This window comes from Sebastes umbrosus, chromosome 4 (genome assembly GCF_015220745.1).
Source record: "Sebastes umbrosus isolate fSebUmb1 chromosome 4, fSebUmb1.pri, whole genome shotgun sequence".
Lineage (NCBI taxonomy): Eukaryota > Metazoa > Chordata > Actinopteri > Perciformes > Sebastidae > Sebastes > Sebastes umbrosus.
Window position 1 is genome coordinate 3166368 of NC_051272.1, and position 13760 is coordinate 3180127.

Here is a 13760-nt window from a genome sequence, read left to right on the forward strand (position 1 = left end):
CGACTTCAGCCAGATCCTAAACATTCATTAATTTACCTGCTCTGCATTTACCTGTCATACTAACTCACCCTGTCATTACAGATCCAACCACTCCCTCCCTGTAGTAACCCATTTCCCGCCGTTCCCCTCACCTGACCACATCCGCCCACTTCCTCACCTGCTCCCCATTTCCCTGATTAGCCTTTACTGGTCCATCTACACTCCGTCTTTGCCAGATCGCCTGGTGCTCATTCCAAGAGACTAGAGATTTCATTAAGGTCTCCAAATGAAATTGTAGAATTTCTTCCAGTCTTTTATTCAACATTTATATCTGCAGTTCACCTTTGAGCCACATGAGGGAGCCTGAATGTTCGAATTGTTCTGATAGTTGTAGCTCTCTTATAACATTGAACCTAATATGAAAGGCTAGCGTATATTACGTTTGATTTAATGATGAAAAAAATTAAAAGAGAGCCTGTCAACTCCACCTAAATGCCTTTTTTTTAGGTCTCATTTATAAAGTATTTTACATGTGCATATGTTTTCAATAACACATGCATAAGTTGTGATTTATCAAAGGTATATCTCTCCAAATAGCTGGTTTACCTATTAAAGATAATATAAGGTGATGGCAGTAAAAATGGTCAGGAACATTCATTTACACATAAATTCACTCTTCTCATGATTTATAGATAAGGTTTATAGTGAATTGTGTCGCAATGGTTTGTCATTTTTAGGCTCTAACTGTGAAAATCACCTGAATACATGTCAAATATTGTCTTGCAGTTGTTGTTACGGGCTGCTGTAGTGTGGTGCTTACCGATGCAGGCGCCGAGGGCATCCTGGATATAGCCGGTACCGCACTTGACCTTAGGGAGACAACGGAACGACCCCTGGGTGTTTTGGCACTCAAACTCTGGTCCACAGTTATGGATGCCGGTCTCACACTCATCAATATCTGGATAATGAAAAATCATGCGAAAGTTGCCATTGAACACAATGCCAATACCTACCAACAGGAACAGAGGCAAACTGAGCACATGTTTGACTGACCTTTGCAGTTGTTGTTGTCGGTGAGTTCGTAGCCGGTCCCACAGCTGACCTCTCTCTGGCAGCGGAACGAGCCCTCTGTGTTGATACAGCGCTCTCCCGCCCGACAGTTGCTGGCTCCCAGCAAACACTCGTTGATATCTGGGAGTGTTTCAAAGCAGAGGGTCTCTTATTGTGAAACACAGTATTACTGGGGTTTTTTTTGTGTCATAATCTTTCTCTGTGTCTCTTTAACTTCTTTGTGACATAAACTGAAGCGTTCAAAGTGGAAGAGGCGGAGGAGTACCACCTACCATCACAACTCTTTCCATCTGGCTTGAGTTTGTAGCCTTTGAAGCAGGCACAAGTGTCATTGCCCACACAATTATGAGCACATTTCCCTAAAAAAGAAACAAACATGTTGATAATTGATCACTGCATTGGCCAGATTAAATCAGTCAGGTGTAGAAAAGCTTGTTTTTTTTATTACCTATTAACGTGTTATACTATACCTTTGCACTGATCACTTAATACTGAATTATCTCCATTGTCTCCGTTGGGGTTATCCTTGTTTGGTACTGCATGAAAGGAAAACAAATATATATTTATATGTCTCACATTGTAACCCCTATGCCTCTATCTTAAAAAAACAACCAATCAGAGCTGAGCAGTCTCTGGGCAGCTGTCAATCACTGCTCGCAAAACTCGTGATTGGTTGTTTTTCTTTGGTGCTGTAAAATCTTGCAAATGCCATCCGAGGGAAATGTGAAAAGGCTACCTATTGTCCTTTTCCCTGAGCCCTGTTCCCCAAAGTTAACAGTGTTTTTGTGTCTGCTTAATTGTTGATTTCAGTTCAATTTGAATATGTTAAGATGTATGACACAAGCCTGTTTAGTTTATTTGTTCTGTGGGTTCATGGGATTTTGTTGTTCTGTTTAGGATGTTGGTGTGGATCAGGTTTGCCTCGTTCAGTCCTCTTAGAGGGGAGGGACTGCGCACTATGAAGTAGCAGGATGAGATCGGTAAGAGGGAGAGGAGAGTGAACAGCTTGCCGTGAGGCTGCAGTTCTTTTGATTTAGTTTAAATGAATCATTGAAATTTTCGGTTTCATTTTTGCTTTTTGCTTCGGTGAACTTTGGTTAGTAAATTTCACTTTTTTGGCACTACTCTGGCTTATCAACCTGTTTTTTTCCAACATCCCTTTTTAAAGTTTTCCAGTGCCCAACCACCTCGTCTGCCTTTACATGGGGTGGTGGCATCACAGGGTCCAATCCCTGTTTGAGTATTCCCTGCACTGTGACAAAGCTGACATCTTGAAATATATTGTTTTGTCTGTCCATCAGTTTTCTGGGATGCTCATAAGCGACACACTAAATCAGTGTGAAAGTAATGAGTAAAAGGCAATGACCACATCCATCCAGCAGGGGGCAGTGTGGGCTTATGTTTGACAACACCAGCGGCTCTTTAAATTTCTTCATTCATTTGCTCCAATATTTTGAGATGTTTAATGTGTTCGGGCGCAGGTTTTCCCATAGTGCTTTCTGTTTTTCTACCCTAATGTCAGTTGCCTTCTTTGATGCAAACAAACTTTGCAATCTTTGGCCTACTTCATGCTTGATGATTTTTTGCACCCACGTTCAGTTTTTGCTGTGGGTGTGGTCTGGTTGTCTGGGGCTCCATCCACGCAGCAGGCGCGGGACACCAGGCCACACTGGTAGCCCACCGACAGGTTGTGGTCACAGTGTAGGCCCTGCTCCTGATTGGACTTCCCCAGAAGACAACAGTGGCAGCACATCTAGACAAAGAGTAGAATACAATATATTTGGTGCATAATGCAGACGTAGCATACATAAGGAGAGGAAAATCACTATGTCATAGAGAATTCAGCTCAGCTCTCTAATGCATCAGGGGAAGTGAAACCAAAAGAGAAAAGGAGATTGTGGGATCATGTTGGTTGGTAAAAACACTAGAGGTAGATGAAACCGGCTTTTCCACTGACAAAGGAGGAGGACGTGATTCAGACAGACAGCCAAGCTCTCAATCAACCCAGACAGACAAAAAAAAGAGGTTGATTGAGAGGACGTGCCAAGTGACAGATGAAAAGCAGTGAGTCAGTATGCGAGACAGACAGACAGTGATGAGATGACATCATCCCCTCTGCCTGAAGCATGCTCAATCAATCATTATGGCAGCCTGGTAATGTCAGTCGGGAGGAGGGGGATGAAAGGTGGTGCAGAGTTTGGGGGATGGGTGTGTTTGTGTTTCAGTTTGGGAAATGAGGGCATATACAGTATATGAAATGTATGTATATAAATGTATATGTAAACCATGTGTGGTGTATAGGTGTAGTGATGGCGATAGCACGACTGGACACGTGCCACAATATCACAACTCTTGTTAGGGCTTACTCGTTAACAGCTTAATGTGTGAGTAGGCTATGAACGCTGCGTAGCGAGGAGGTCGGGTAAAAAAAATACTGGACTTTTGCCCAGCAGACCGACGTTCGTGTCCCGTATGAAACCAGAAGTCAACGTTGATTTATTTGTCACTTAAGTTTAAGTAACGCCACTTCTGGAGTTATTTTAAGCCAAACCACAATCTTTTCTTAAACCTAACTAAGTAGTGTTGTTGCCTAAACCTAACCAAGTTGTTTCCTGTGAAGACAGAAGTTTATTTTGAAAAGACTGTATGCATGTGATGAGCTTAAATTGACACGTGTTGCTGGACATTCCTAGGAAAACGAACGATATCATAAGATATCATACGAACCGTTGTATGAGAATACATTGTAGTGAGATACTTACCACCGGACTAAGCGAAAACCAAAAAACAGAACTAAAAAGAAGCCAGGCTAGCTACTTCCCTCTGCTTCCATGCGTTATGCTAAGCTAAGCCAACCATCTCCTGGCTGTACATTAGCTCCATAAGTCGCCTATTACACAGACACGACAGTAGCATCAATCTTCATATATAACTCTCAGCAAGCATTTCTTCAACGGTTAGGAATATTCTCTCTCAGTTGTGTCCTGATGTTACAGAAAAAACTGAAGGTTAAGGTGGAGACTGATTTTCATTTTTTGTTACACAATATAATGAAACCATCTATATTGTAAAGTAAATGTATTATTTTGTCCAGTTAAAGTAGGTGAAGCCATTTCCTAATCATACATATCTATTATCTAATTCACCTTACCTGTGCACATTAAAGTATGAGCCGCCACCACCTGCACTTCACAGTCAATTAAGTAAAGACAAGCTGCCCCGCTGACAATTGTCTCATCCTTTTTAAAGAAAACGCACCAACTCGCATTCTCTCCTTGGTACATTTTGCCAAGCATTTATCTTTGTGATGTGTTGTGAAAATATACGTAGGGGCACAAATTTACAAAAAAAAAAAAAAAAAAGTCTGAAATGTGCTTGGACGTGAGCCTGCAGAAGATTCTAGAGTCGGAGCTGAATTTATAATCTATCTGACAGGAACAAGCTCCACTCCTCCATGGAGTGACATGCCTCATCCTGCTCACAAAGCACACACACACACACACACACACACACATAAATGCACATCATCGCTCTCATCAATCATTTGCCTCCAAACTGGCTGTCCGGCAGAATGATGTAACGTACGTTGATTGAGAGGGAGATTTTTTTGGTGCACACTATGATTTAATTCCCTCTTTTTGTCTCTATTTACAGTATTGTCAGCTAGTAAAGCAAACGAACATATGTGCACATGCAGGTACAAACACACCTTTGTAGTCTTGGTCTCACAGGTGTTGGTGAATAACGAATCGCACAATCCTTGGTCTTTGGCCATGTTGATACCGGTGGTGCACATGTTGTCCTCAAGCACTGTTACACAGCACTGCTCCTGCACTATCCTGTCAGCAAGAAAAAACCCACAAAACACAGGTGGTGCATTTATAATCTCCTCGGTGCAATACAACTCTGCTTTAAAGTGTAGCCCATTAAAATCAGCCCGAGGCGAGCCTGATGGGGATCTCAGAGTTGTCACACTTAAAAATGTGTGGATGAGTGGGTTGAGTAAGTCCTGTGTGGATTCCAAGGAGGGCATTGGACGTTTATTGTGTTTTGCCATGCTGACTTAAAGGGGAACACCACCTAAATTGAAAATTGCAATATGTTACTTCCATGGCCTAGGAAAGTCCGATCAATATTTGTAAACATGAGCTACTCTCTCTCAGCCGATTAGACTCTTGTCAGGCTATTAAATAGGCGTTATCAGTCGCTATAAGCCCCATAGATATGGGTCATGAGGGGCCTACTACACCTACTAGTAGGTTTTATCATCTCTTCACATGGTAGATCACAGAAATAAGGTATGAAAGAACACAATATTGACCTCTAGTGACCGTAGTAATTATGACAGGAGCAGAAGAGGAAGTCAGGCGCTGTAGTATAGACAATGTGAAACTCCATTAGGGGTGGAGGTAGTGTTGTCAATTGTGAAACAGAAAGAGTTCCCATATACTCAACAACATTCCCCTAGGTGCTCTCAGCATCACCTATTACACCTTCCCCACTTCATTGTCTATGGAGCAGCTCCAGACTTTATACCCTATGACATCACAAATTTGAGTTTTAGCACTTTTAGGGTTTTGGGGATTTTGGAGAGAGTTGTTCATGTTTACTAATATTTTTTGGACCGTCTTAGACCATAAGAATAACATGTATGAACTTTGAGAATGGGCGTAGTTCCCCTTTAAACTGGGTTGAGCAGCACATTCCCTTGAGGCCTTTGAGTTAAACCAACATTTCAGTCCCAAGATGAACATTTGTCCACCTCCACATAGTCCTAACTCAGGGTGTAGGATTGTGGTTTTTGGAGGAATTCATCTTATTATAATATCACTAAAACAAACCACTCCCTTTAGATAAGCATGCTGTGTCCTGTGAGAGTGGAGAAACAGTTGTACTGTTTGACAGTACGTGCTGTCAAGTTTGCTTGGTGTGAATGACATCACCACCACCATCACTGTTTCCTAAGAAATCAGTGATGACAGGTTACGGATTTATCACATAAAGTGAGAAACACAATGTTACTGGAAGTACTCAAGCTGACCTTGACCTCTGAGCTCCCTGCGGAATGAGGATCATAAATTGATATCTCCACAGGGATCAATAAAATACTTTATATTACTATCACGGCTGCTTAAATGTCAAAAGCAATATCTGGAACAACCACAGCCCCTCACATGTATTGTCTAACATTTGTAGTCCAATCAGTTAAGAGTGAGTCTGGTGTGGATATCCGTCTCACTGCAAGACACAAAGCATAAAACGCCGCCCCCTCACCTCTCTGCTCTCATTTCCAACTAGCCTCTTTATCAACTCTTACCAGAAACCTCTTTCCAAATAAACTACGGTAGATCTCAAATTCATGTCGAGGCGCACACCTCCTCTGCAGAACCTTTTAAGGGCACAGTCGCCCTCCTGTTTTTCTTTTCTCTTCCACTCTACTTTTCTTTTTTTTTTTTTTCTCCTTTGGTGTTTGAAGTAATCGTTCAGATTTCCTGTTATTGCCTCTCTCTCTCTATCCTCCCTCTATGACGCGTTTCACCTCTAAGGTATTTCCTGGGTTTTGAAACAGTCCCTCTTCTGACCCCCCCTTCCACCCTGCTCCCCCTCAAACCTGTGCCCCTTTTCCTCTCTTCCTCCACACACTATAATTTAGACAAATTTGGGATCACTTGGGGTGGCTACGGTAAATGTGTTTGCCATCAGTGTGTTCACAGCAGCGGATCTCCCCGGCTTATGAGCCCTGAACCTGTGGCAGGCAGCACACCCTCTAGGGTTACCAGCAGACCTGTTATTATCCCATCACTATTAGTGCTTCCTCTCACGTGAAGTGAATAATGTGCCTGGAGATTTACGGGAGTAAGGTAAAGCAATCTCATATTAAAGGGCCTGCAGACATCCCATACGTGATACGGGCCAAGTCCCTCGGGGGGCCAATAGTGCAGGAGCTTCTGTGGTGCAGATAGAACATTGTGACAGCAGTTAATGACTTGTAAATCTGAATAAGCCCCAGGCAAGTCTCCTAACCGACACTCTTAAACCTCACGGTGAGAGCAAAGTAGCAGATATAGCTCCTGCTCACATGCATGTGGTCGACGCGGAGATGAGACGGAGGGACGAGCAGTCTTCGTTATCGTTGCCTCGGTTCTTGCCATCTTTACAGCAGTCCTCTATGGAGATCTGCTCTGCTCCTGCAAACATAAAAAAACAACAACACAAGGTGTGTTTGTGTGCAAAGGAGGTAAATGCGTACACATCCCATTCAGTGTGCACTGGATCAGCGGGATATTTTAATATCTGGCATTGTCTGGTTTGCCGCAGTGGGGGGACCCCCGCTGACATAATCACTGTGGAGAACTGCTGCATCTGCACATATCACACCTGCCTGCATACTCACAAGTACACACTCGCCTTGAGACTATTGTTCCCTTAAAAAGCTGTTCATGATGAAGCAAAATATATCAAATGGCATAGTCATAAGCATTGTTTTATCATTATTAAAGGTGCAATGTGTAAGTTACAGCCAGAAGTTTATTTTTAAAATTTAAAATAATGAACTAAAAATAGCAACAGAATGTGAAGCAGTCACAGTTTTGATGTTATGTCAAAGATGTCTGTGTATTGTGTTGCAGAGATATCTACTATAATGAGCATGCTAACTGACTAGCACCGGATCGAGAGGCGATAGTGAGTCGCTGTAGCGTCCAGTCTGCCCTCAGTCCAAGATGAGACAACGCATGAGTAGAGCTGCCCCGAGAGCTCGTCAATCACGTTAAAAGGTACAGGGTCTGTGTACGATTCGTCCTCTGCGCCACTGGGAGGCTGCTTCGCCAGGAGGAGACGACGGAGCTTCGGTTAGCAGTTAGTAGTTAGCTCGAACCCAGCCAGTGCAAACCAGCACTGGGGAGTCTGATCGCGGACCACCCTGACTTTAAACTCTAAAATTCTGGCCATATCTTATCTTACACATTGACCCTTTAAAGGAACAGTGTGTAGCATTTCGGGGGATCTATTAGCATAAATAGAATATAATATTCATAACTATATTTTCATTAGTGTATAATCACCTGAAACTAAGAATCGTTGTGTTTTTGTGAGCTTGGAATGAGCTCTTCATATCTTCATAGGTAGCGGGTCCTCTTCAGGTAGGCCACCGTAGTTCTCCGACACGCTTGTGAAACTGAGGTAACGTTAGCAGCAGAGTGCTAAAGTGGTACCGCCAGCCGTCATCTGACTTCCGTTGCTCCTAAAGTATTAAGTGTTATTATGGTAAGGATGGCCTCTGAGCACGTTACCACAGTCTTGGAAAGGGAGGAGTGAACGGAGGGGTACTCAGTTGGTTGCAATCTGCAACCACACCACTAGATGCCACCAAATCCTACACACTGTACCTTTAAGTATTATTTCTTTGACAAACATTTTCTTTTTGCAAAAATCAAACGTGCTGATTGACACAAGTCATGATGATCAGATTTGGAAATCTAACCCTAACGAAAAAAGGATATTGATGTTGTCCTCTAAGGCATAGAGCGTGATGGAAAAACGAAATTCAAAATCATTCTGGCAATTCAAATTGCCTTTAGGCCTTTTTTTTTGCCAAAAACAATGAATGATGAATATGTTGTTGCAGACACAAGAGGCTTTTTTTTTTACTGGAGCACAACCAACTCTGTGGTGATCTGGCTGTTTATTATTCATGTGGATTAGAGAGTGTGGAATGCCCCGACTCTGTAAACAACCAGCCGTCCCAATCACATCAAGTACATTCATTCGCCTGTGGTTTGTGTGATCTGCCAAACGTGAAATAGCTTTGGCAGATCGGCTCCTTGGAATTGTTTTTGCTTTCGGCTCAGGATAAGTGCGCCAAATTGTTATTACCAATAAGTCCCCCGAGATTTTTTAAAAAAAGGGGGAAAACAAACTCACCGTGAAATAAATGTTGTCGAAGCAACGTAACAGAATATGAGGTGTTGCTGGTTAGTGACTGAATTATTGGGAATAGCGATTGTGAAATGCACTGAGCAAATCCATCTGTTTGAGACACAGCGTCTGACGTAAACAGTCTGGCAAGCGTCAACAGCTTCAGATAATAAGTTAGATTACATTGGGAGGACAAGTGTCTGGAATAGGTTTTATGGATTTTCTGCTTTCTCCCATGAGGGGCAGGAGGAATTTTATTATAACCAGTAAATCAAAGATGAAGCACAAGCAGGAATAATCATCACCACAAACAGTTTTCTGCATTGATTAACTTAGTAACAACACAATGTAAGCATTGCAATAAAACTCTTAATTTCCCAGAACAGTTTCTATAAACCCAGAACTAAGAAGGGGTAGGATATTACAGTGACTAAGAGTTTATTCCAATCATTCATGTGCTTTTCTTTCTGCAGAAAGCGAGTCATTTCTCCAGTGTAAGCTGCAGGAAAACAAAGCAGAGAATTAAAACATTATGGTGACCACTGCTACTACTTAAAGGATGATTGAGCTGGCAGACAGGAGTGAATATAGACAGAGGATTTATTACTATAGGCAGCCGCATTAGCTGACTCACTACTGACTTCTGGAAGTCTGGCACATCCCAGAGTCCTCTGGCCAATAAACCTTGTAGCAGCTGGATGAAATGAGATGGCATTTTAAAAGCTTTTCACATGGGCCTACCAAGTAGGTCCTCTCGAAGTCTCTCTCTGTCTGTCTGTGAATGTTAAAGACCTCTATCTGTTTGCAAAGTTCCAATGAGACTAAAACAAAAGATTTAGCTTACAAATGTAAGATAATATGGATAGAAATTTGTGCCATTAATGCCTCATATGAAGGTGACCAAAAGTCAAATATGTTAGATGTCAGTTGGTCTCATGCTGTAACTTCTCTGCTCTGTCCGAGAGATCCCCCCGCCCCCACAGTAGCACTCTGCTGATAACTAACTCAAACCCACAAGTCATCACAGAGTCATTCCAACGCCACCACTGTCTGCCGCTCAAGCAAACCTAAATCGAAAGACCAGAAGTGCCGTTAAACTGTGTGGTGCTGTTTTATCAAACCAGGCACACAGAGACGTGCTCCGGCGGCCTAGACGCAGTTTGCCACGGTTCTCTCTGTCTCCGTGATGCATTGTCTGTCTGGAGAGGGCTGATTTCCATCTTGGAATGGCAGTGCTGGTTGTGTGAGGGCTGTTCTGGCAGAGCATGCACATGGCTTGCCTGCGTCTAGACGCCTCATGTAAACAAGGCTTAATGAGCCCAGTGGTGGAGCTCCGCCCATGCAGAGTAGTTGGCCTGAGCCAGACATCACAACAGCAGAGAGCATCTCCTTCACAGGCTGCACTCAAGGCTTTTATGTAGAGGTTTATAGTGATATAAAAAAGCTTTTACACACTCTATCTATCTATCTATCTATCTATCTATCTATGATGTCATATTCCCAGGTCTTTACATGACACACATAGGTACTTTTGTGAGATTTGGTCAAACTGGTCGAGCTGATAGCTGATTTCACTCCAAACTGACCCGTGACCGACGCGACCCCCGTACAAAGAAGGCAGCTCCGGGAAAAGTGTCCCTGCCGACTGTGAAAGTTTCCCCATGTGTGACCGGGGAAGCATTTGTAAATGTAATAAATCACACTCCTCTGTCACAGACCACCCCGTCCTGGTGAGACGCCGGTCGCTCTGACCTGGCATCACAGCATACCAAGGCACTTGGCCTTTGACTTGTGGGGCAGAAAGTACAGAAACCATGCAGGGCAGGGCAGGGCAGGGAGAACTCTGGCTACCAACTTGTGTGAAACTTTTGAACACTCATTATGTCATGTGACGTCTTCTTTTATCACTTAATAAATGATCTAGGGTATAGCATAAACAAAATGTAATGAAATACAGAGTTAAAGACAGTTTACTTTTTAACAATTTCAAGTTATGTATAGCATCTGGATTTTGTCCTACACAATGCAGTGTGCAAAGAGTTTAGAGCTGCTAGAAATTACTTTAATTAACAATTATCTACATTGCAAGTTTGGAAGGAAAACAATGTAAAAACTTCTAAAGCAGTAAAATGATGATGTTTTGTTACATTTTATGTGATGAAATAATGTGGAAATTTTCCACCCTGATTCATTTCAACACAACCTGGCAACACTTTGAAGCACCCAGCTTTGTAACTGTGCTTTCATCACATGCCTCAACTAGTCCTGTGTCAAAGTCATCACCTCCCTGGTTCTCACTCTTTGCTTTATTAAAACTTTCATTCTTACTGCAAACGCCTTCACAAACTCGTGCGTAAAGTTACCTTGCAATGTAACATCCACCCACATCAGCATCACATACCAATACCAGTAGCTATAGTAGTGATCTTTAGAGTTTCTTCCAGAAAGGTATAACTTACCTTGGCCGAGGAGAACTCCGAACAGAGAGCAGAGCAGCACCACACACAGACCCATTGAATGAAAACAGATTCAACTCTGGAGGGAAGAAGAAAAAACAAAGGTGTCCGAGGAGCTTTGAGCGCACCGATGCTGCTTCTTCTGCGGGATGCTGGTTCTTCTGCAGGATGCTGGTTCTTCTTCTGCAGGATGCTGGTTCTTCTGCAGGATGCAAACAAACAGTAGTGCTCCCTTTTCAAAACAGAAAGACTGAGTCAAGACGTGCATGTGATGGAGCTGAGTGAGTCGCAGTTTGCAGCGTGACTGGAGCGTCCAATTATGTCAGTGCGATGGGCGGGCTGGCCAGCAGACTGACAGACACACACTTACTGCTAATCAAAGCAGGTTTTCCTCCCAGTATAAACTCCAAATTAAAAGCTATTACTTGTGAGCTCATTTTATTACAATTAAACATATAATTTGGGACTTTTGCAGATTGGTTAGTGAGTTTAAACTGTAATTTATTACTATATATCCAGACAGCTGTTTATACAAAAAAAAAAAAAAAAGGCCAATCCTTCTAAAACGCTTTATATAACTGACACATTTATGCGCATTTGGAAAGTATAAGACCTGAAATACTACCTAGGGAGATGTGGCCTGGGCTGAGACGTTTTTTATTGCCTACAGGAGGAATTGCAAGTGACTTCAGGGCTACTGTGCTGTAAGGCATGCATGCACACATGGAAATTGTCTTCCCATCAATGGCAGAGTAGACTTATTCTGTCTGTGACTAATGATTGAGGCTGATTACTCAACATCTGGAGCCGGTTTTGGGGTATTTTAAAAATCTCTTGTGGCTGTGTCCAGACTGTATGCTTTGAAAGCTTTTGGGTATCTCAGTTAGAGGAAAAGAAGGTGGAATCAAAACATAAATATTGTCACTGCCACTGCCTGCAGATAACAATATTGAGCCTATTTGCTGTTCCATTTTTAGTTTGCTGCACCTCAAGAGATGATAGATCAAATTGGAAACTGCCTCTGTGCTGTTATATTTGAATCCCCTTTGATACTGCATGTGCACAGTGGTATTAAATGTCTCTGTAAGCCTATACTACTGAGCCTATTTTTCTCTTCAGTTACTAAAGTTCACAGCTGCACCAAAGAAAATGAGGCACTTTCCCCTCAAAGTTAATGAATTAGAGCTTTTGTAACCATGCCACAGATGTGGGCACACCATCAGCCAAAGTGATCATGAACTGTGAGGAGCTGGGTATAAACAAGCCACACACACACGCACATGCACACACACACACCAGTCTACCGGAATTGGCAAAGAGCGGTAGAAATAATTGCTAGACTTGCATTATAAACATTTTTGTACCAACTAAAGCGCTCTGCAAATTCAATCAGTCTACTGACTCTGGGCATGGTGACAGAGAGAGGTTAAATGATCGTCTAATCAGAGCCACATGTCTCCACCACCAGTCTAGCCGGTCTAGAAACATCACCGAGGACTTGATATCAGGACACCACAGGCATACAGGAAAGCCCACAAGTATGGCAGCAGTTATAAATGGGTAACGGCACTGTTAGAGCGGAGTGTGTGACAAGTCATGTCTCAATCTCTCAGTGCTCTTCAGCCCAACACAGTCTATGTTTTCTGTTGACAATCTTTCTATAAAACCACATTTTAATGGACCGCACCGGTGTTTTGAATGCTTTGGATGCATAATGTACATTTATGGATTTCACTCTATTGCAGAGCTTTATGGGTATTGGAGTGGGGATTTTAGTTTAAAGTTTATGTTATTTATCTTACTTATTTAGAAAACACAACTGTTTTTTTCAATATTGGTATCCAGGGTTCATTTTTTCCCAAAAAAAACAGTTAAAAAACATCCCACTGTGGTGTAAAAAGGAGCTTGCAGAGAACTTGCTTGAGGAGGTAATCCATCATAGTGAACAACATGTCTGCTTTATTTTTTGCACAGTTAAGCAAAATATCTTTTTTACTCAATCTGCACTTAAATTGCCAGCATCGACAGCAATTTAACCCCGACGACAACAACAACAACAACAGCAGACATAGTGTTAATTGTAATGGATTAGCCAGCCCGTTCTCACTCCCAGGGCGTCAAATACCAACGCTTTGTCGCGGCTGTCGGCGTCTGATACCGACGTACAAGGCACCCTTTAGCAGCGGTATGAGACGCACCAGACTTTCTGTTAACTGCGATGTAAACCCATCCGCGTCACTATTAAACGCTCAGGGAAAGTGCTGTTTAAAGAGCAAAAGAGGCACACAGGGCGAGCAGGACGGGAGGTAGATGGGTCCAACAAACACAGGGCTTTCA

The 13760-nt window shown here is 42.6% G+C and overlaps 1 protein-coding gene across 3 annotated transcripts in view; it reads right to left on the bottom strand.

The window, feature by feature from the left end:
• Positions 1-11741, bottom strand: part of fbln1 (fibulin 1) — a 34648-nt gene extending 22907 nt beyond the window's left edge. The window contains exons 1-9 of one of the 3 annotated variants that reach the window (XM_037767966.1): positions 11611-11737; positions 11427-11569; positions 7130-7238; positions 4760-4889; positions 2644-2803; positions 1521-1586; positions 1323-1409; positions 1033-1170; positions 800-937 (exon numbers count right to left, since the gene is read on the bottom strand). In XM_037767966.1, coding sequence (XP_037623894.1) covers positions 800-937; positions 1033-1170; positions 1323-1409; positions 1521-1586; positions 2644-2803; positions 4760-4889; positions 7130-7238; positions 11427-11481 — 883 coding nt within the window. In that variant the 5' untranslated portion in view covers positions 11482-11569; positions 11611-11737. Of the gene's footprint in view, positions 1-799; positions 938-1032; positions 1171-1322; positions 1410-1520; positions 1587-2643; positions 2804-4759; positions 4890-7129; positions 7239-11426 lie in introns of all 3 variants that reach the window. The other 2 variants (XM_037767965.1, XM_037767967.1) reach the window with 2 other exon arrangements.
• Between the last annotated feature and the right edge of the window lie 2019 nt (positions 11742-13760).